Below are 21,983 nucleotides of genomic sequence, written 5' to 3'. Positions count from 1 at the left end.
ATCACTGTTGCTGTGTTTTATGTTCTGGGAGCTGTCAGTCCCCAGAAGGCTTCTCTGAATCGTGGCCATGGTCAGGAGCAGGATCCAGCAGCACCAGGAGATGGCACCGTTGCGCTGTGGAGAAGGGAAGTGGCTCAGCCGAGGGGCTCTGGTGAGGTTTGCCTTGGGTGTAGTTTACTGGCTCACCAGTTAAATATACTGGTAGCCTCCACTCTCCTAGGGGGGACCCTCTCCTGAAAAACACCCAAAGCTTTATGTGGCTGAAGCTTCTCAGAGCAGAAGCTGAGGGAGGCCCTTAGCTCTCCTGTGTAGGTGCTGCAGCCTGCCAGTCACCCTCTGTGATGTTCTGTTCTGAGCCAAATGCCTTCACTCCTCCTGGGAACCTGTCTTGGAACACAGGCATATGTTCTTTCATTCAAGTTCAGCATCTCAGGGACTTCTCTTCCTCAAACGAATCCTTTGGTTTTGCTCTCCTGTAAATACTGGGCAATCTGTACAAGATCCTCCATGATTCAGGTCTGAGCTGCTCCCTTTCATCCCCCATATGGGCTGTGTAGCCGTGGCTGTCTGCCAAAAGTCCTTTGTGAAGGGGCTCTTGAATAACAAAGCAAGACAAAGCCAGAGTTCAAGCTGTACTACATGTTTGATACAGTTTTGTGTCATACTTGAAACGCTGCTATGGGTGTGTGTTGTGACAGGGGCACCACGCACATGGAGCCTGGAATTTGTAGTTCATTAAATTAAATCAAAACACAACTGTCACTATTATTAGTTCCCTTGCAATGGTGCTTGCACTGATTTGTGATGTAAGCTATAAATAGCATTGTTACAGTTGAAATTGTCATGCTGGTGGTGTGCTCATCCCTGCAGTGTTCCTCTGAACCCCGGGGTCAGTGCTTTTGCCTTCTCTAGAAGAAGGTGGGTTGGGTGCCTGGTTGCAGGGGAAGGATAAAGGTGTTTTGGAGGAGGAAACAAGGATTTCATCCTCACTTCACCTCATCCCTGCTGACTGTTGGAATGAGGCCGTGCACTAGAGAAGAAATCGCGATCCCCACTCTGTCCCCGGACGGGACTGGGATATTTGGTTATCCTGCTGTGTTTGTTCTCTCTCTCCTCTCACCCAAGTATATCCGCCTGTCGTGCGACACAGACTCCGAAACACTCTACGACCTCATGACCCAGCACTGGCACCTGAAAACCCCAAACCTCGTCATCTCTGTCACTGGGGGAGCCAAGAACTTCGCGCTCAAGCCCCGGATGCGCAAGATATTCAGCAGGTTGATCTACATCGCCCAGTCCAAGGGTAAGGACCTGCTTTTGTGCCAATGGTCGATCGCTGCAGGATAGTGTCGGAGAGGCAGCAGCTCAAAGGGTGAGGAGGAAAGCAGAGCTTTCTGTTTGCTTCTGGCTGGCTGGTGCGTTTGGGACACGTGTGACTCCGTGGTTTGGAAGTAACAGGGTCGAGAGTTAGTCATGGGGTGCCCGGGGTAGCATAAGGTGAGTCGTGTAGCACATCTTTTGCATTTAATTGAAAAACAAGCACCTCCTCTAAGGTTGTGAGAGGGGGTTGGGTGGTTGTGTCTGAAGGCAGGGGGAGCGCGGGCGTTTCCCTGCGTTCCCCCGGGTCACTGGGTGTTGTTGCAGGGGCCTGGATTTTCACTGGGGGCACTCACTACGGGCTGATGAAGTACATTGGGGAGGTGGTCAGAGACAACACCATCAGTCGCAGCTCCGAGGAGAACGTGGTGGCCATTGGCATAGCGGCCTGGGGCATGATTTCCAACCGGGACACCCTCATCCGCGCCGCCGACAGCGACGTAAGGAGCGGGGATCGGGGAGCTGTTAAGGTTGGAATAGACCTTTATCAAGTCCAACCACCAGCCCAGCACAGCCACTGTGTTCACCACCTAACCATGTCCCCCCAAGTGTCATGTGGATGGGGCGGTGGGAAAAGAAAGAGGAGGCTTGGCCTCAAAACATCAGGTGCTCTTCCCAGAACAGGAGGAACTGAAGTGTCCAAGACAGTCACAAACCTCAGGCCTGGTGAGGAGGATTTCAGCTGTGCCAGATTTGAGCACGTCTGTGTGGAGGTTCAGCAGCCCTAATTCCTTATCTGGTGTTGCATTAGGGAATGACCTCTTCCATGGTTATTCTAGCTCCAGGAAAATCCCTATGCACTCACCCAGAGTGGGGATTCCCCCTGGCTTAGACAGGTTGTACCTGCTGCTGCTGTTGTTAAGGATCTTCATTGATACTGTCATCCAACTTTGCATAGCTCCCCTTGTCTCTTGTCCACTAGATATTACAGAACATGTCTAAAAAACCGTCCCACTAGATAAATAACAGCAGATCAGTTTGTTGAGGGCTCCACAGATGTTCGAGGGTTGAACTAGATGATCTCAGGAGGGTCTCTTCCAACCTAAAAAATTCTGTGAGGTGTCGAAATGATGTGAGTCTTGGGGATGGTCCTGTGCAGGGCCAGGAGTTGGACTCGATAATCTTTGCGGGTCCCTTCCAATTTGGCGAATTCTGTGATTCTGTGAAACTAAGTATGCCACAGATGCAATGTTTTTGGTGGCTGAAGGAAGCGTGAATTTAACTGCCTCTCTGAAAGGACTAAACTGTTGCAAATAACTTTGACTGTTCTGTTGGCTGAGGTGGAGTTACGGGAGGATCATCACAAATCAGGCAGCTCTTGTAAAGAAAAACTTTCTCTGCAAATATTTATGCTGTGCTCCTGTGCTACTTTCTCTCACTGCCTTCTGCTGCTGTTGGTACTGCCAGTGAGCATGTCCTGAGTCAGGAAATTTGGACTCCCAACTAATGAGCAACAGCTGGTGGCTTGGGGTTCAGCTGTCATGGCTTGTCATAGAATCATACAATGGTTTGGGTTGGAAGGGTCTTAAAGCCCATCTTGTTCCATGCCCTGCCATGGGCAGAGACACCTTCCACTAGCTCAGGTTGCTCTAAGCCCCATCCAGCCTGGTCTTGGACACTTCAAGGATGGGGCAGCCACAGCTTCTCTGGGCAACCTGTGCCAGGACCTCACCACCCTCCCAGCGAGGTGTGTCCTTGTCCTGGGAGGTCTCTGTGTTCCCTGTCCCTGGGTCTCTCTCAACACTGTACTTGTGCTTCTAGGGAAACTACTTGGCCCACTACATCATGGATGACCTCAAGAGAGACCCGCTGTATTGCCTGGATAACAACCACACCCATCTCCTGCTGGTGGACAACGGCACCCACGGGCACCCGACCACGGAGGCCAAAGTACGGACCCAGCTGGAGAAGTACATTTCGGAGCGGGTTATCCCAGGTTCGTGTGGGGTTCGGGGTGCAGACCTCCTTCTGCTCATCCTTGCATGCTGTGGGGGGGATGCACAGCGATTTCCTGGGAATGACGAAGTGGTGGCAGCATCCTGTGGATGCTGAGCTGGAAGGGGTGTGTGTGTGTGTGTGTGTGTGTGTTGCTGTGATGCATCTTGAGCGCTCTCAGGAGCTGCCAGACCTTTTCAGATCAACACCTCCCCTCATATTGCTGTCTTGATGTCACAACAAATGCTCCATTCCAGCCACACAGTCCTTCCCTCACCTCCTATTGGAAGCTGACCCTTCTACACACATCCCACCTGGCACTGAATTCTGGGTAGCTGAAGCACAACTACGCAGGAGCTGAAATTAGGCTTTTCCCAAAATGTTTATGTGTGAGGGTGATTGAGCCATCTGCAACCTGCTCCTAAAGAATTTGTCTTTCACCCCCTTCTTTACTGAAATGAGACAAAAAAAAAAATCAAAGGCCTTGGCAGGAAATTCTTAGTTAAAGAGTTTTTTTTTGGGGGGGGGTTGTTGTTTGGGGTTGGGGTTTTTTTGGAATGTCTCTCGAACAGTAGCTCCTAGAGTTACGGGATTCTTAGCTTTCCTTTACAACTGAAAATGTTCTTATCCCAAGTTCAAGATACAATCCTCTGAGCTCACCTTTCACTGAGACTCAAAATGGTCAAAGCAGTAGGAAAATACAATAAAATCAAGTTTTGGAGGAAAAAAATTTGATTTCTAGCAGGAAAAAGCTTCTGCTGGAGAAGCGTGTCTGAAGCCAGCTATGCAGAATGTTAGTCAAAACTGAGTTTTCCTTAAAAACAGGAAAAGCTGTTAATAACTGTGGCAAAATCAACGTCAAACTAGTTTTTGCATGAACTGCTTGGAAATTCTTTCCTTGTACTCAGAAAAAAGAAGTTGTTCTGCATTAATAGATTTAATCCTTGTCCTTCGTTTTACTTTTGGCCTGTTTCACAGAATCTAATTATGGTGGGAAGATTCCAATTGTGTGTTTTGCCCAAGGTGGAGGGAAAGAGACTTTGAAAGTAAGTTTATTTCTTTTACTTATTTCCCGTGAAGAAAGCAAAATTGAAGCAGAGTGATATTTATGATTTTTTTTTTGTTTGAAGAGGTGATCTTTTCTATTCTCCTGTTCATATTGAAGTTAATCAAGCTATTTTGCTTGGCAGGTGTGCTACCACTTCACTGCTGATGTTAATCAATTAGTCTGAACCACTGTGAGAAATTTCAGTTATCCCAGCCCTTCCTGTACGTTTCCTGGGTGTTCTGGTTCCATTCACATGTTTAATTTTTGCTTTCCCACAGATAGGTTGTAGGGGAATATGGATGCAGAGCGTTATTCAGAGGTTCTGAGATGAAATGAAGGATCCATTCAGGTTTTAGGGGAAAGCTGTGCTCAAAAAGATGTGTTGAATGTGTCCATCTTCTTTTAGCTCTGAATTGCTGATGTTTAAAGAGAGGATTTGGCCATCACTGAAGGAACTGACTCTATGTGCCATGGAATTACACATATGTTATAAAGAGACCTCAGACCCACTGTTAAGCAATGACATGTAACACAGACTTAGTGGCTAGTCAGAATGAGTGAAAGCCTTGTTAAATCAAATGCATCATTCCTAGCAAGAGGTTCCTCTGGAAAGTAACTGGATGATGATTCAGTTAAGTACCCATGCCAGTCTCTTGGCTATTTAATAGAATCACAGTATTATTAAGGTTGGAAGAGACCTCTGAGATCATCAAGTCCAACAATGTAGCACCATCGTGTTCACCACCAAACCACATCCTCACGTGCAGTTTTGAAAACTTCCAGGGATGGTGACTCTGCCACTTCCCTAAGCAGCCTGTTCCAGTGCTTCACAACCCTTTCAGTGAAGAATGTGTTCCTAATGTCCGGCCTCATCCTCCCCTGGTGCAACGTGAGGCCGTGTCCTCTTGTCCTGACTTCTATTTCTCAGTGGCACTAAGTGCACTGAGACACCTGTGCCTGCCTTCTTGCTCATTTGTAGGTGAAGACCTTTTCTGAAGGAGTAAATTGGGTCTGTGATCAGCCCAAATGACACAGGAGGCTCCATGCTGTGGGGGTCTGGCCTAGCCAGGCCTCAAACTTAGCAGTGCTGGCAGGGAAAGGCTCCCTCTTTCTCAGCTTCTGTGAGTGATGACAAGAATCAGCTTTAGCAGAGGAGAAATAAAACTGTTCCAAGCTTCTGTTTTAAACTCCCTGTGGTGTAAAACATGCACTTTAGCTGAACCCTTCTTTAGAAAACCACTCTGATGTAGTTGGTAAGAAAAAACACCTTGCCTTTGTCACAGACCTGCTCCCCACCTGACAGGAGGAACTTGCCTGTGGTTTTGATGACTACAAGTTGATTTATTTTTTTTTTTTTTAATTCTCAGAAAACTGTCTCATTGCTAATGTGTCTTTCCAGTGCTTGATGATAACTTGCATGGACTCCCCTTGTACAGTTTGCTGGCAGACAGTGAGTCTGTTTTCAGTGTAGTGACGCAAATGAAATCAATGTTTGCTGTTGTGGTCTTTGCAACAGGGGTAAGGGTCCTTCCATCGTGATTTCAACAAGTTTTTTATCTTGCTGTTGGTCCATGTACAGCATTGCTGTGTGAGAAATCACGCAAGTGGCTGCTTGGAGACTTGCAGTAACATCAGAGTTCGATGTTCTGTTGGTGCTACAGAAGCAGCGCTCTGTAAACGCTGCTGCACGTAAATCCAGAGCTCTTGCTCTCAGCTGTGGTGTTACCTGAGCAGTGCTGTGCCATAACCAGCAGTGACTGGAGCTGGCCAGTGTTATGTGACCTGAATGCCATTTCCACTTGTCAGTTGTCCTGATTTGCCCATCAACTCAAAAGCTGAGCAACCTGATCTAGTGGAAGGTTGTCCCTGCCCATGGCAGGAGTTGGAACGAGGTGGTCTTCAGGGTCCCTCCCAACTCAAAGCATCCTGTGACTCTATGAAAATCTGGCAGATGGTGATGTCTGCCCCTCAGTTTCTGTGGGATTTCTGTCATTAGATGGGTGGTGTTTTAAAGACTTGTCATTGATAATGTATGAGTGGACAGTAATAAAAATACTCTTCTGGACTGTGGGTTTCTGTTGCTCTCCAGGCTTTCTTACTCAATAGCAGGCTCTAATAACACAGTCATGCTCCAGGTGATCCCCTCTCCCTCTCTGCCTCCTTAGTCCATCAACGTGGCCATCAAGAGTAAGATTCCCTGTGTGGTGGTGGAAGGCTCTGGCCGGATCGCCGATGTCATTGCGAGCTTGGTGGAGGCAGAAGGCACTCCTGCTTCCTCCTGTGTCAAGGAGAGCTTGCTCAGGTTCCTGCCCCGCACCATCTCCAGGCTCTCGGAAGAGGAGACTGAAAGCTGGATCAAGTGGGTGAGTGGGACTGTGGGAGCTGAAAGCGGGAAAAGGGTAGAGGGGTCCGGGGATATCTGGTGATACCTGTGGGATGTGCAGGGCTCCTTGCCATGTTATCTCCATGGGGATTTAAAAAAAAGGAAAATTCCAAACTCTCTCAGGGATCAGGATACAGGGAGGTGGGGGGCCCCAATCTTTTGGAAAGTCAGCACATGTCTAGACCCAGGAGAGCTAAGGCCAGATGTTTTGTGACTGTCTGCTCCTGGATGCTTGTGATTCCTCTGAAGCACTGGCTGCTGGATGCGTCTCTTGGCTGATGAGCTGGTTGGTGTTGCAGTTCCAGAATTGCTCAGAGAGAAAGGGTTATTGCTGCTGCTGCACAGACTTTCAAATTGCAGTGATTCTACTTCAGAATTCTGTCATTTCTTCCCTAAACTCCTTTATTAAGGCATGCAGGAAGAAAGCCATGGGGCAGGAGGCATTTCCCACCAGGAGTGAGATGTTTAGGGCTAGAGGCTTACTGGGACAGTGTTTCACCACATCTCCACTGTGACTCTGTTAGGTTGATTTACTGGCTCTGTGTACATGGAATGCAGTTGAAGACACAACACTGAATATACACCAAAACATTCTTCTTTTGCCCTTTTTTTGCCTCTTGGACCAGAGGCAGAGCCTTTAGGAGGTAGTCACCATTGTGATGCCATGTGTAACTGTTTATTACAAGTGTTTTCTGGAGGCTGGGAAGACTGGAGAAGTGAGGAAAGCACCTGCTGCTTTGGGTTGCTTGGCCCAGTCTCAGGAACCTCTTGTACCTCTGGTTACCTGACCCTCAGGTGGACCTGTTCTTACGCTTCTGCCCTCCTTAATAGGGACAGAAGAAAGTGCAGCTCCTGAAAAATCTGAGGCTGCTTTCAGCATTGAAACTGCCTTTGAGAAGGAGTTACCTTTTAGGCAGAAAACAGTTTCCAGTTATCCCGTTACAAATTCTTCCTAAAGCACTACTCCAACAGTCAGGAGTGGCCAAGATTCTTTGTTTTCTGTGTGCTAGAATGGAAGTAACTCCATAAAGCTTCATTATGTGAGAAATTATCTCCGTTTTTGACAAAGCACGAGGAAGTAGAGACTGGTCTCTAACAAATTGTTTGACATTTGTTGAAACTTGTGCTTCACAATCTCCTTTTTTACTTTATAAGTAGCTTCTAATTACTGAGATTATATCTTTTTATTCTGCATAGGGGAATCAGTTATTTGCTGTATATTCAGAGGATAATTAATCTTGTGCTTCGGTGACTTTAAAATAAATCTCATTATTTGTATTTGGACTTATTTAAATTTTAACTATTGGTGGAAACGAGACTGATGAGAAGCAGCTTTGCCACAATGTGGTGGGAAATTTCTTTTTAAAATGCTCTAGGAGATCAACTACTAGACAGCCTTGATTGCTTTGAAATGGAACTTTTTCTTTTTGTAGATCAAAGAAGTCCTTGAGAACCCTCATTTACTGACAGTGATCAAAATAGAAGAAGCCGGAGATGAAATTGTGAGCAATGCCATTTCCTTTGCTCTGTACAAAGGCAAGTAATTGTTTTTCCTGATTGGAGTTTGTTTGGGTTTTTAAAATAAGTGGGAAAAGATGGTTATTTATTTTCTAGAACAGTTTTCCTTAGAGCAGTGCCATCTCTCTACGCTCCTGCCACAGGGTAGAGCTTGTCTTCATCTGGAGTGGTGTGGGCAGGCTACAGCAACATTGTGGGATCTGTTACTTGTGGGTGAGATCCAAGCCAAGTAATTGGGAAGTGATTTAGGAGAGCTCTGGGGATGCTGGTAGAACCCCATTGGGAATCCTTTTGCAGGACACTGAGGAACCTGAATGAGACTCCTTGTGTCCTGCACGACACTTGTGTTGATTTTGGTTACGAGTGTTCCTGGCAGCTCTTCTGTGGCTTGTGTTGGACCATATGTATGTCTCTGAGCCTCCAGCATCCTCTGAAAGCCTTTCAGGAAGATGGGAAAGACACTTGGAAGGAGTCCTGTCAGGTGGCATGAGAAGAAGAGATAATCATGCCAGGAAGCTCTCTGGTCTTTACCTAGAGGTTGTTCCCCCTCTGCAGCTTTCAGCACCAACGAACACGACAGGGATAACTGGAATGGGCAGCTGAAGCTGCTGCTGGAGTGGAACCAGCTGGACCTGGCCAGCGATGAGATCTTCACCAACGACCGGAACTGGGAGGTACAAACCCCTCCTGTGTGAGTACAGGGAGTGGGACAGGGGGCTGTGGGAAGAGGGGCATCCCAAGGCTGCCAGAGCTCAAGGAGCGTTTGGACAATGCTCTCAGGTGCAGCATGGGATTCTTGGGGTGTCCTGGACAGAGCTAAGGGTTGGACTCAATCCTCGAGGGTCCCTTCCAGCTCAGGATGTCCTATTCTGTGGATTCTATGATTCTATGGTCACTGTTTGCAAAGGTGATCTGCCCATGCCAAAAGTGCTCTGGGCCATCCAACAAAGGCAATTCCATGCAGAAAAAAGCTGGTTCTGGTGAAAAGGTGAGTAAGCCACGTCTCAGGCCTTAGGTGAGCTTTACAGGGCTCACATGCTCCCTAATATTGCTTTCCCATTTCCTCCTAGTCTGCTGACCTACAGGACGTGATGTTCACAGCTCTAGTGAAGGACAGGCCCAAATTTGTCCGTCTGTTCCTGGAAAACGGCTTGAATCTGCGCAAGTTCCTCACCACAGAGGTCCTGAGAGAGCTGTACACCAACAACTTCAGCAGCCTGGTGTTCAAGAACCTGCAGATTGCCAAGAACTCCTACAACGATGCCCTCCTCACCTTCGTGTGGAAGATGGTTGAGGACTTCCGAAGAGGGGTCAAGAGGGATTACAAAAACAGCAAGGATGAGATGGAGATACACCTCTCAGTAAGTGGGGAATCCCACTGGGAATGAGGTTATCTCAACTGCATTGGTTAATGCAGGAAGTGACTTTGACTCAAATGTCCTTTAATGCCACCTTTGGGAAAACAGGGAGACTGATTTAAGGCTTTATTATAAATACCAAATATAACCTAACTCACAGCAGTGTGTGACAAGTGGCAGAGAGCTGAGAGAGAGGGTCGGTGGGCTGGCTGTAAAAGGAAGACAATGCGAAAACAAGAGAGTGGCAGGCTTGGATTTGTTCCACTTGAGAACAGTTTGGTGAACTTAGGTCTGAGGGATTGTTGCTCTCTCTTTCAGGAGGAGTGTCCTATCACAAGGCACCCATTACAAGCTCTGTTTATTTGGTCAGTCCTTCAGAACAAGAAAGAGTTGTCTAAAGTCATTTGGGAGCAAGTAAGTTGAATTCTCCGGAATTCTCCGGTATTCCCCCCTTACAGGGGTTCTCTGTCTTTGGTTTAGAGGTCTCTGAAGGCTCTGGATCCATCTTCAGACACAAAACCAGAAGACATAATTGCTAGGTGACTCTAAGTTGGTTTAATATTGCCCATTTTGAGTTTGGTGTGGTCATTTCTTAGGGTCATGTGTGAGTCAGCAGGCCAAGCCAGTTGTATGTCCTCGTCTGTGCTCAAGCTTGGATGCTGAGTTCCCACCCATTCCACAACATGGGTGGGTTCTGGTTCCAGGTGTTCGATTGAAATCCATTTCTGATTTGGATTAGACAGCATATTTAATGATCACAGAATCACAGACCACCTGGTCTAGTGGAAGGTGACCCTGCCCATGGCAGGGGGTTGGGATGAGATGGTCATTAAGGTCCTTTGCAACCCAAACCACTCTGGTCCTATGGTTCTATGACCATGTTTTCTTCACAGAGGGACTTGCATGATTTGACACTCTCTCTCCACAGACCAGAGGCTGCACTTTGGCAGCCCTTGGGGCCAGCAAGCTCCTGAAAAGCTTGGCCAAGGTGAAGAATGATATAAATGCTGCTGGTGAGTCTGAGGAACTCGCTAATGAGTATGAGACAAGAGCAGTGGGTAAGTGCCTTCTCTCTAAGTTCTTTAGAAATTTAGTAGGAGGGGTCAGAGATCAGGGAATTGAAAACTAGATATCCAACATTAAATATTTTTCTTTAGTCTCAACACGTGTTTCTGCTGCTTGGAAATCTCTTCTACACTGTCTATTCTCAGTAGAAACTGTGTGTCCTGTCTGAACAGCTTACCTCCAAAAGTGGGTGTTGAGGGGTGGGTTTTTTTGGGGTAGAGAATTTCTTTTGTGGAGTAATAAAAGCTGCTTTACTCTAATGGCAAGGCTGAAGATGGGTGCCCACAAACAGGGGGGAGAATATGGAGAAAGAGAAGCTTTCCACATGAGCACTGGTGTAATATTCAGGTTGGGAAAAGCCACCCTTCAAATTTGCAGGAGCACTTTTGGGAAATGAGAATAAATTGCAGGTAAATAGTATATTGGATTCCTAAATTCTGAACTGCAAAATCATATCCCTTCCTTATTCCAAGATGACAGGATCCTGTGGTGCAGGATCTTGGCTCCTAAAACTGGGGGGAGATACAACACAGTGTTGCCTCTGGGGCTTGATTAGGGGTTATGGCCTTGTTGTCTTGCCTGGTGCAGAAAATGGTGTGTCACCACCCTGAGTCAGAGCAGGGGACAGGTAAAGGGGGTGATAGGAAGTAGCTGAGTAGGAAAAATATGAAGGTTGAATAGGAGACCATAGAAATGTTGCTGGAAGAGCTTCTGGAGGCCTCCAGTCCAACCTTCTCATTGAGGTGGTGGTACCACAGGACTAGATCAGTTCAGTCATGACCTTGTTTAGCCACATCTTGAAAGTCTCCAAGGATGGATATTGTTTTATGGCAATAGGGGACATGGTTTGTTGGTGGGCTTGGCAGTGTTGTGCTAACGATTGGAGTCAATGATCTTAGAGGTCTTTTCCAACCTATATGGTTCTGTGATTCTATAAGGAGTGACACAAGGCCGCACTGAAAATATTTTGCTCGTTACCAGAAAGTATCTCCTACTCCACAGGGCAAAACCTGCTTAAATAGACTTTCTTGCAAGTACCTACATCCCTCAGGTCTGATTTAACAAGACACTGAGGAGTGAATGGGTGAACAAAGCATTTCCCAGTGAAAAAGTATCGGATTCTGACCTTTTCCAACCCTTAATATGGGAGTGACTGTAATTCATTAGATCAGTGCCAAATGGAATTTAAGAAAAGAAGATGAAATAGGTAGACATACCAAGGAGAAGGTTGTATTTTTTACTCTGTTTTTTAGTGCAGATCTCAACCTAATGTTGTCTCTTGTGTGAGCTAATTTAGTGTTACAGTTTTCCGTCCACACATGAGTTCTAAACATGTGCAAGTGGGGTTGTAAAGCAATGCACACGTCATTCTACAGTGGTGAAAATGTGAAAGGAGTTCTTGTGTCTGCACGCTCTGATACTACAAATGTTATACTGAAGACAGTTGCACCCAAGTTGGTGGGAAATGGAAGCTGGATCTCAGTGTGGGGCTGCCTCTTCCCTGCAGAGCTGTTCACCGAGTGCTACAGCAGCGACGAAGATCTGGCTGAGCAGCTGCTGACTTATTCCTGTGAAGCCTGGGGAGAGAGCAACTGTCTGGAACTGGCAGTGGAAGCCAGAGACCAGCAGTTCATTGCCCAGCCAGGTGTGCAGGTAATGGCAGTGCACAGGAGGTGTTCAGGTGGCTGTAACTCCTGGGACCTGACTGTGGGTGTGGCTTCTCCTGTAGAAATAGGAGGTGGCTGATTTACCCACAAGTGCTAAGTCAGGAGGGAAGAATCTTGATTTAAAGTTGTAAATCCTAATGAGCTGGAGGGTAGAGACTGCCTGAAGTGATTTCTGCCTTGGCACAGTTCTGTGTGTGCGCAGTGTGGATTTAATGCCTGGTGTGGATGGGCATTACATAAAAGGTCATGATTTATATGTGTCTTATCAATCAGGTCCAGTCCTGCTCTCAGCCTCACTTTTAACTCCTCATCACAGAGATGGAGAATGGCTGGACTAAGGACCCGGCACATGGTTACTGATGCAGAAAGCTTTCTTTATTGTTGAAACAGAAATCTCAAGTATTTTGATGAAAACTCAAAGTTTGGTGTTTTTTTTTTACTAAATCAAATATTTTTTAATAGCACTTCTAGGTTGTTTTATTGCTGTTAGAACTAATGAGAATGTTTTCTTCCTCCCTGCAGAATTTCCTTTCCAAGCAGTGGTACGGAGAGATTTCAAGAGACACTAAGAACTGGAAGATCATACTGTGCCTGTTCTTTTTCCCTTTAATAGGCTGTGGTTTCATCTCATTCAGGTAATTAACTGGCTTCTCATTAGCAGAAAGCAAGCAAGTCAATTAATTGTAGAATCCTAGGGCAGTTCAGGCTGGAAGATCACCCAGTCCAACCCTGTGCTCAAACTGGGTCAGCTGGAGCAGGTTGCCCAGGACTGTGTCCAGTTGGGTTTTGAGTATCTGCAGGGTCAGAGACTCCACAGCCCCCCTGAAAAACCTGTTCTAGTGTTCAGTCAGTCTCAAAGATATTAAAAACCTGAATGAGCTTTTAACAGCTTGTCTTCATTCTGATCTTGGAGTTAAGATTGCAAAATCCCAGACTGGTTTGGATGGGAAGGGACCTTAAAGCCCATCTCATTTCACCTCCTGCCATGGGCAGGGACACCTTCCACTAGACCAGGTTGCTCCAAGGCCCTCCAGCCTGGCCTGGAAGATGTACCAGTTTCCTGGAGTGCCTGAGGTCAGTGGATGCAGGATGGCTTCACCTCTAAAGTAACATCCCGTGCTAGACTTTGCACCTTTCTCATTTTTGCTTTGAAGAACACAAGTGTTCCCAGGCATAAAAGCTGTGCTTTGAGACCTTTTCCCTCTTTTAATCCCTCAGAAAAAAGCCTGTGGAGAGGAGTAAGAAACTCTTCTTGTATTACGTGTCTTTCTTCACCTCCCCCTTCGTGGTCTTCTCCTGGAATGTCATCTTCTACATCGCTTTCCTGTTGCTCTTTGCCTACGTGTTGCTTATGGATTTCCAGAAGGAACCCACTGCCCTGGAGATCATCCTCTACGTGCTGGTCTTCATTCTGCTTTGTGATGAAGTGAGACAAGTAGGCAGCGCTTGCAACCCAAGTGTTCAGTGTTAGAGCCAAGGCCTGTGGTTTTCCCCCTCCGAGTAGTGTAAGGCAGCACAGGCTGGTGCTCAGGGACAGGGGGATTTCTGGGGGGTGTGGGGGGGTGTTCAGGCAGCTCAAGGCTCAATGAATATTTTTTTTTTCCTCTGATATTTAATTTCTACTTGTGCCCCAGTAGCTGCAGTGTCCATGCACCAGGAGGAGTGTGTGGGTAAGCCGATGCCAGTGCAGGTATTTCTCAGGAATGCTTGGCTTGCCAAAGCAGTTGAGAATAAAGGGTTAGATTTAGCACATTTATCCGGGTGCATACCTCTGGATCAAGTGATCCCAGCTTCCCTTCTCCACATCCCACCCCTTTACGTATTTCTGTTTAGCTTTTAATCATCTGTACAGTTGTTACTAGTTTGATGTAGGACCAGATTAGCTGTGGTATGGGAACAGCATGCAGGACAGCCTTTATAGCCAGCCACATACTGGTATCTTCTCAATTCATATGTAAGGGGACACATGACATGGTTGGGTTTTGGGCAAGCTGGTCTCTGCCAGTCAGTGTTCAGAGCAGTGGGAACATGCAGGGGAAATCAGAAGAGCAGTGGGTGGGTGTGTGGTTTGGTGCAGTGCTGTTTCCTGACTCCTGTAAGGCATGAGTGTTTGTGGGTGATCTGGATCCTCCCACCCTGCAATAACACTTTTTACATGAGCTCAGATGACGTTTCTGATGTTGATGTTATTGTGGTCTTTTCCCTTTTTAATAGTTAAGGTGGAACCTTGTTTATGTCAAGTTTACTTGCTAAGGAAAGTGGGGGAGAAGTACAAGACTCTTTTGCAATGAAAACACTAATGGAGTGTTTGTTTCTGCTGATTTAGGTTCTGGTGTCTCTGGACCTGTCCTTGCACTTCCTGTGTGTACCCAGCAAAAGTCCTGGGGAAATACCTTAGGGATAGAAACCTTAAATTCATACCAATGTCCCTTTTTCTTGCCACCCTGAGCAGGTAGAACAGCTGCAGATCTCAGTAATCCTGTTAGTAACTGGTGGCCTATTTGGCTGTGGGAGCGGAAGCAGCTAAAACAGAGACTTTGGTGAAGGTTTAGTTATCTCAAGCCAGTGTCCTGACTTCAAAGCTGTTCTACCAAGGAGCAGAACACAGAAAAGTGTTTCAATCCTCTGAGCTTCTCAGGGAAATTTCTCCCTGGCTTCCTCCAAGATACATTGTGTGTGGATTAGTCTAACTCTGCATCAAAATAGTATCTGTGTCCTTAATATTTAAAAGAAAAAAAAAAAGCTAGGGACGTGCCAAATTTTGTTTTCACATCCAAGGAAAAGTAAGAGTAATGTTGGCTGGGTTCCCACTGTAGCTGCAGCAGTTGGATAATCAGTTTTGGGGAGAAATCAACCCTCTGGTTGGAGAGTGAGGTGGCTGTGGAAGTGACAGCTACTAGACATGGTTCCAGACTTAAAGCAGGAGAACTGAACCGTATCTGAACCGTGAGCCACTGGCTCAGCCCTGTTTTCAGTTCTGCTGGTCCCAGAGATGAGTAACTGGCTGGAGCTGCTCTCTCATGTCCCGTTTAGAGCTGTCATGGCCATAGTGAGATTGGAGGGGCCTTTTCCCTGCTGTACCTGTAGCCGCATGGATTTAGCCTCCAGCCAGGTGAGTGGGTAGACTGGTGGGGTGTGCAGGAAAGCTCCATTTTCTCAGACAGAGGAGGAGTTTGGGCAGAACCTCCATGCATGTGAAGCCCCAGCAGTGGGAACTGCTTGGAATTTGAGGACTGACCTACACCGCAGTCTCGGTTGTTCTGTTTGATTTAGGAAGTTGCTGGGCAGAGACAACCTGATGTCACGGGTGTGAGACGTGCTGTCCCCACTCAGTGCTCAGCCTTTGGTGCCTTAAGTAGTAAGACAGGGCTGTGTGTCCCCTGAGATGATGAAATACTGCCTGGCATGAATTTTGAAGGTATTTCCTGAGCCTGGCACCCTGGCAGCTGCCACCCTGTCCATTTTAGCTGTGCATCCCATCACGTGAAGGAAATGCAATTGGAATAGTAAAGTGGGGCTTTCTACTTACTGCTTCTTTTCCACCTAGGAGAACACTCCCCTTGATCTCTGTGTCCTATAATGGTACTGAGAGCAGAATCACTTTCTTTGGATATGCCAGTTAGATTCACTGACCACTACTCTCTTAAACTTTGATCATTTCAATAAAAATTAAAAGGAATTATGATCAGGGACACAGTTTATTTCTATAGGCCTGGCAGAGCTTTCTCCTGATTAAACTTCTTTTCTCATGAGTCATCTCTGAACTGATTCAGGATGTTGGTTCTTGCAGAAACTTTGGATCCAGGCTGCAGTGCCAGTTAGTCTGGGAATGGGCAGAGATTCTCACTAGACTTGCAAGTCAAAAATGGAGAGTCAGGTCATGAAAGGAATAAATTCATTCTGCATCTTTGATCCAAAGCATGTGCATGTAGCCAGGGACAGGTTCCTGAACGACCTCTGTGAAAGAAGAGAAGCCAGAATTCATCAGCTACCCTTAAGTGACCCCCCTGTGTCCCCCCAGTGTTTCATTGCTCTTAATGGGTCACACCCAGATTCTGAAAACAGATGGCCAGTAATTTCTGGCATTACTGGATATATTAAACCCCCTCTTACTGGGGAAATTAAAAGCAATCTGAACTCCGGTGCACCTATTGCGTGACCAAATAAAAATTAGGCAAGGAAATTGTGTTGTTTGGGGGTTACTTTCTGTTCTTTTTCCTTCCCAGTGGTACATGAATGGCAGTAAGTATTTCTCAGATCCATGGAATGTTATGGATACACTGGCAATCTTCTACTTCATAGCAGGGATTGTGTTCAGGTGAGTGGTACCTTTTCTTGTGGCTGTGTTACGGCTTTGCTTCCTTTGTGGGTTTTGAGTACGTGCAATGAGATTTTGGGGAACAATGTGTTTGTGAAACTCCCTGTTCTTTATGAAGGCCCCAAATACTGCCAAGTCTTAAAAAAAAAAAAGTCAGGAGATCTTTGGGACTTTCCCTGGCTTCTGTTTCTGACTACTTAGTCTGGCAGTCTGGACTCTTTGAGCTTCAGTGTGCTGTATTTAAGGGGACGGTGACTGTCCCTCCAACAGTCTAAGAGTGTCGTTATCTCCCAGAAGCTGTCTTACATGATGGGATGAGTTAACAACCATGGTAAAGAAATGATGCAAACACTTTTTCCAGGCTAATTGTTCATTCAGCTGTAGGTTATTGCTGGTACCTCAGTGCAGCAGAGGGGTCGTTGCACTGTGGTGGTTTTGGAGGGCTGTGGGAGTAGCTAAAGGTACAAATTTCTTTGCTGTTACCAGTTTTGAATGTAAGAGGAGCTGCAGGGATGATTCGGGGAAGGCTGGAAGGGTGTAAACAAGGTGTGCATTAAACACTTCTGTCGTCATGTGGGAGAGGGCTCTGCTTTCCAATTAACTCACTCTTCACTCTCCATTTCAATGTTTCCCTGTGTTTCTACCTGATTTCTGCATGTTTCACCCAACACCTGTCTTCGTTTTCTTTTACTGTCTCCGTCAGGCTTCACTCTGATGAAAGCTCTTGGTATTCCGGGAGAGTCATTTTCTGTTTGGACTACATAGTTTTTACTCTGAGGCTGATCCATATTTTCACAGTTAGCAGGAATCTAGGACCCAAAATTATTATGCTGCAGAGGATGGTAAGATTCTGGCAGCTATTCAAGAGAGTCTAAATAAATGCAACACCTTTCATTTTGTTTTTTTTTTTCCCCTCAAGAGTGAAATCACTGTGTTCTGGTGATGGCAGCAAATTAGCTCTGCTGAACAGGATATATTGAGGTTTAAATGGGATGTAATTAAGAGCAGGGGTTTTTTCTGTGCCAAGGGAAAGAATAAGGATCAAGCTGAAGAACAGAAGAGGAGATTTTGTTCCTGGTAGCTTCCATGTCTCAGATGTTTCAGTGGTGTATCCCATCACTCCTGTTGCCCACATGGGTGTTCCCCAAACAACACAGTGATGCTGAATGGTACAGGAAGAGGATTTTGGTCTTCCACTGCATCCATCACACAAGTGCCTGGAGAAGAGGGTGGTGAGGAGTCTCTGATACAGTAGTTTTGAGGAAGTCTGATAACAAGGATGCTTGGGGCTAGTGGGAGGGCAGATCTGGAGGTGGATCTGTAGTAAATGGGGAAGCTCAACTGGAGTATTACCAGCCTTCAGTTCTCTGTGCATTGTTAAGAGCTAGAAATTCAAGAAACTGTTAGCCAGGGTGTATGGGCTATAAATGCTGGTTTAAGCCATCCAGAGGGGTGTTTCCAGGAAGAGTGGCTGCTTTCACCTGACACGGGACTCCAGAGGCTGCAGCCACAGCCCTTGTATGTGATTCTGACTCTTGTGGAGCCTGTCTGGTGCCAGGGGGATATCCTGCGTTTGAAAACATGCTGTGCCTTTATGGTTTGCTATCCATTTTTTGAAGTTCCCTGAGTGGGAATGGTCAGTTATTTGTGGCTGTGTGTTGGTGAAAGTGGGAGCAAAAAGCCACGCGTGGCTTGGAACAGACGTATGGTGGGGCACTGATGCTTGTTGTCCTTTTTCAGATGATAGACGTCTTCTTCTTCCTCTTCCTCTTTGCTGTGTGGATGGTGGCCTTTGGAGTGGCCAGGCAAGGCATCCTGAGGAAGAACGAGCACCGCTGGGAGTGGATCTTCCGGTCGGTCATCTACGAGCCCTACCTGGCCATGTTTGGCCAATACCCTGATGATGTGGATGGTAATTATCCTCTGGGGGGGTCTCTGCTGGGTGGGTGGAAGGCTCTGTCCTTCCAGAGGTTGTCCAGGCCTGTGTTGACCTGCGTGTTGACCCTTTGCCTCCAGGTCTGATGGGAAGGCAGGGAGGGAGGAGGCCACACTAACTGTGGTCAGAGCAGAGCCCAGCAGAAAGAGGAGGAGGGGGGACTCACAGTTTGCTCTCCCCTCTCACCCTCTGAGGTACCACCTACAACTTTGACCGCTGCACCTTTTCTGGGAACGAGTCCAAGCCCCTGTGTGTGGAGCTGGATGCCAACAACCAGCCCCGCTTTCCCGAGTGGATCACCATTCCCCTTGTCTGCATTTACATGCTCTCAACCAACATCCTCCTCGTGAACCTGCTAGTGGCCATGTTCGGGTACGTAATAAAGGAGCGATGGCTTCCTTGGGATCTCTGGACCAGTATATGTCTGGGAGAGGGAATGGAGTCCTGGAAAACAGCAGGAAGCCAGCCCTTGGGCTCTGCATTTCTCACAGCAGCCTGATGGAAGCTGGTGCAGTGTCCTGGGGAGGGATTGCTGCCTGTCCTGTGCACAGTGGCTTGGTACAAACCTCCGTGGTTCACACAGGGGGTGATACCTGGGTCAGTGCCTTACCAAGTGTGAGTTTCTGCTCAGCTGACCTCACTAGACTGAATAAATGAGTTATCACCATCTTTTTAGGACCCTGGTTTTCTTAACCAGAACTGCTGTGTGGTGAGCGTGGGCCTGTTACTGCTCTGGTGGGCCTGCTCTTTATTGTTCAGACTTAGACCACAGGCAGTGGGCCCCCTCCCCTTGGGATGTGTAAAAGGACTTTGTCTTGAAAAGGGCCATCACCTCTAGACTGGCAAGAGCAGGGAACATTTGCCTCAGCTTCTTCCAGAAATCTTTGTTGTTTCCACTGCAGGCTCTGACACAGTTTAGTTAATCATGGGAAGTCCTTCATTTCAGACTTGGGGAGTGTGTGGCCCTCTGGTCTCACTTGAGCATGTAGTTGGATTGGTGCTGTGGCTCTGTTCCACTTCCCAGCCCTGTTCCTTTTCTGCTTTACACTCCCTTACAACATAACTAAAGCACCACAACCCTGGGCATCATTCTCGAGGACCACTAGGTTTATTTTTGTGTTCTGATGGTACCTTGACAGTGATGATCTTGGCAGGGATTTGCTTTGGCAACAAGAGTATTTACAGGAGCTGCTGAGGACTCTTGGTGTTCCTCAAGAGGATCTCCTTTCTGAATGACACTGCCAATGTTTCCTGGCCTGGGATGAGATGTGTGAGTGTGGTGAGTTGAGAACACCCCCCAGCTTTAGGATCTGTGCTCCCCTCAGCAATGAACCTTTCTCCCTAGTTTGAGCTGGACTCTAAAGACAGTCAGAAATGTGATTTTTGGCAATGCAGCCAGGACCAGTGTAGCACATCTATGTGTTTTCCTAACCTGCAAGGACCTGGTGACAGACAACAGTGCTTATGCTCCTTAGAAAGGGTGAAGCCACTCACATTAATAAAGTCTAGCAATATTCCAGGTCTACCTTAGAAACCTTTGATATTTGTTAGAACACTCACTTTAACAGCACCTAGTGGTAAGTGCTCTACTTCATACTGTTATGCCAGTAAAAAAAAACCCTAGTTTTTGCCATTTGTATTTATCTTCTAAACCAAAAGAGAATTTCCAGCAGGGAAGGTTTTGGCTTATCTCAGGAAAGGTCCATTGGGATCTCAGCACAGACATTTTGAGAGCATTCTTCTGCCACTTAATGTCACACTGAAAGGTCAGGCAGCCTGTGAGCTGTTTGCTCCCGTGGTTGTTGCATTGCTGGGATCATACAGTGCTTAGTGCAGTAGGTTTGATCCATTCTGGAGTGTCTGTAGTGCCTCTACTAAAAATCTCAGGACTTTTTCATTTTTTGGTAAATGTTCTATTTTTAGTCTTTTTTTTTTTTTTCTTTTTTCCCCAACAACTTAGCTGATGAATTAATGAGACACAGTATCTTGTGAGGAAGCATCCTGTTCTCACATGTCTAGGCTGGAAGAAAATTGCCTAAAGCTGAGATAGTAAAAGTACATGGAGTATTTTCTCCCTCATCCTATTTTTCCCAGTTTATTTGTAACTTCAGGGTTTTTCCTTCTACTGTCTTAGTTCCTCACGTTTGCAAGTTTCTCTCTAAAAAGGAAAAATGAAGTAAATAACCTCCTAGTCAGTAAAAATTATCAGCTCCAGGATGACTGGGCCCCCCAGCAGAAGAATGTGGAGCTGCTGAAGCAAGTTCAGAGGAGGCCATGGAGATGCTCCCAGGGCTGGAGCCCCTCTGCTCTGGAGCCAGGCTGGGAGAGCTGGGGGGGTTCCCCTGGAGAAGAGAAGGCTCCAGGGAGACCTGAGAGCCCCTTGCAGGGCCTAAAGGGGCTCCGGGAGAGCTGGAGAGGGACTGGGGACAAGGCATGGAGGGACAGGACAAGGGGGAATGGCTTCCCACTGCCAGAGGGCAGGTTAGATGGGATAGTGGGAAAGAATTCTTCCCTGTGAGGGTGGGGAGGCCCTGGCACAGGTTGCCCAGAGAAGCTGTGGCTGCCCCAGCCCTGGAAGTGTCCAAGGCCAGGTTGGATGGGGCTTGGAGCAACCTGGGCTGGTGGAAGGTGTCCCTGCCCATGGCAGGGGGTGGCACTGGATGAGCTTTAAGGTCCCTTCCCACTCAAACCAGTCTGGGATTCCGTGGCTTTATAAAACCCTGCCCTGGTGCAGCACAGACGTGCTGTATTCCTTGGCTCTGATGGAGCTCTTTGAATATCTAATCCTGGGGGTATTTTCTCTTTCTTCACCCATTAGTTACACAGTTGGATCAGTGCAAGAGAACAATGACCAGGTGTGGAAGTTCCAGCGTTACTTCCTGGTCCAGGAATACTGCAGTCGCCTGACTATCCCCTTCCCTTTCGTCATCTTTGCCTACATGTTCATGGTGATGAGGAAATGTTTCAAGTGCTGCTGTAAGAAGGAAAGCAAAGAGCCATCCATTTGTTGTGAGTTGGATTTGTCCTTATTATTGCCCAGAAGTCATCTCTGTGGCAGGTGCATTGCAGTTCCTCCTTGGCATTCTGTACCTGATCTAGGCAGTTGGTCGTTTGCTGGGAAATTTCCAATGGCACTGTAGACCTTGGAGGAGCTGGTTGTGCTGGAAAGGAGAAGCAACTCATTCATGTTGTCTTTCATAAGCAAACCCACTGTGTTGCTGAAAATCTCTTGGGTAAGATTCAAATCTTCAAGTCAGAGTTATCCAGTGCTTTCTTGTCCAAGCCATTTCGAGGGAGAATTACCTCCTGTGTAAATCAATGAAGACTTCAGATTCATCCTATCAGTTTAGGGCTGCCTGTGCTGCTTTCCAGCTCTGC

At 46.9% G+C, this 21,983-nt stretch overlaps 1 protein-coding gene across 4 annotated transcripts in view; it reads left to right on the top strand.

Moving 5' to 3' along the window:
* The window catches only part of TRPM8 (transient receptor potential cation channel subfamily M member 8), a 70,436-nt gene that overhangs the window by 41,569 nt on the left and 6,884 nt on the right, over positions 1-21,983 (top strand). For 2 of the 4 annotated variants that reach the window (XM_064660271.1, XM_064660268.1), the window contains exons 5-22: positions 1,126-1,303; positions 1,645-1,817; positions 3,139-3,313; positions 4,291-4,358; positions 6,526-6,723; positions 8,177-8,279; positions 8,817-8,935; positions 9,332-9,622; positions 9,938-10,033; positions 10,548-10,677; positions 12,192-12,337; positions 12,874-12,986; positions 13,570-13,786; positions 16,578-16,669; positions 17,373-17,511; positions 18,410-18,581; positions 18,800-18,977; positions 21,424-21,614. In XM_064660271.1, the coding sequence (XP_064516341.1) occupies positions 1,126-1,303; positions 1,645-1,817; positions 3,139-3,313; positions 4,291-4,358; positions 6,526-6,723; positions 8,177-8,279; positions 8,817-8,935; positions 9,332-9,622; positions 9,938-10,033; positions 10,548-10,677; positions 12,192-12,337; positions 12,874-12,986; positions 13,570-13,786; positions 16,578-16,669; positions 17,373-17,511; positions 18,410-18,581; positions 18,800-18,977; positions 21,424-21,614 (2,779 nt within the window). The remainder of the gene's footprint in view (positions 1-1,125; positions 1,304-1,644; positions 1,818-3,138; positions 3,314-4,290; positions 4,359-6,525; positions 6,724-8,176; positions 8,280-8,816; positions 8,936-9,331; positions 9,623-9,937; positions 10,034-10,547; positions 10,678-12,191; positions 12,338-12,873; positions 12,987-13,569; positions 13,787-16,577; positions 16,670-17,372; positions 17,512-18,409; positions 18,582-18,799; positions 18,978-21,423; positions 21,615-21,983) is intronic. The other 2 variants (XM_064660269.1, XR_010431815.1) reach the window with 2 other exon arrangements.

Source organism: Pseudopipra pipra, chromosome 7, assembly GCF_036250125.1.
Source record: "Pseudopipra pipra isolate bDixPip1 chromosome 7, bDixPip1.hap1, whole genome shotgun sequence".
Taxonomy (NCBI): domain Eukaryota; kingdom Metazoa; phylum Chordata; class Aves; order Passeriformes; family Pipridae; genus Pseudopipra; species Pseudopipra pipra.
Note: the sequence above shows the minus strand (reverse complement) of the source record. Positions and strands in the feature narration are given on the sequence as shown.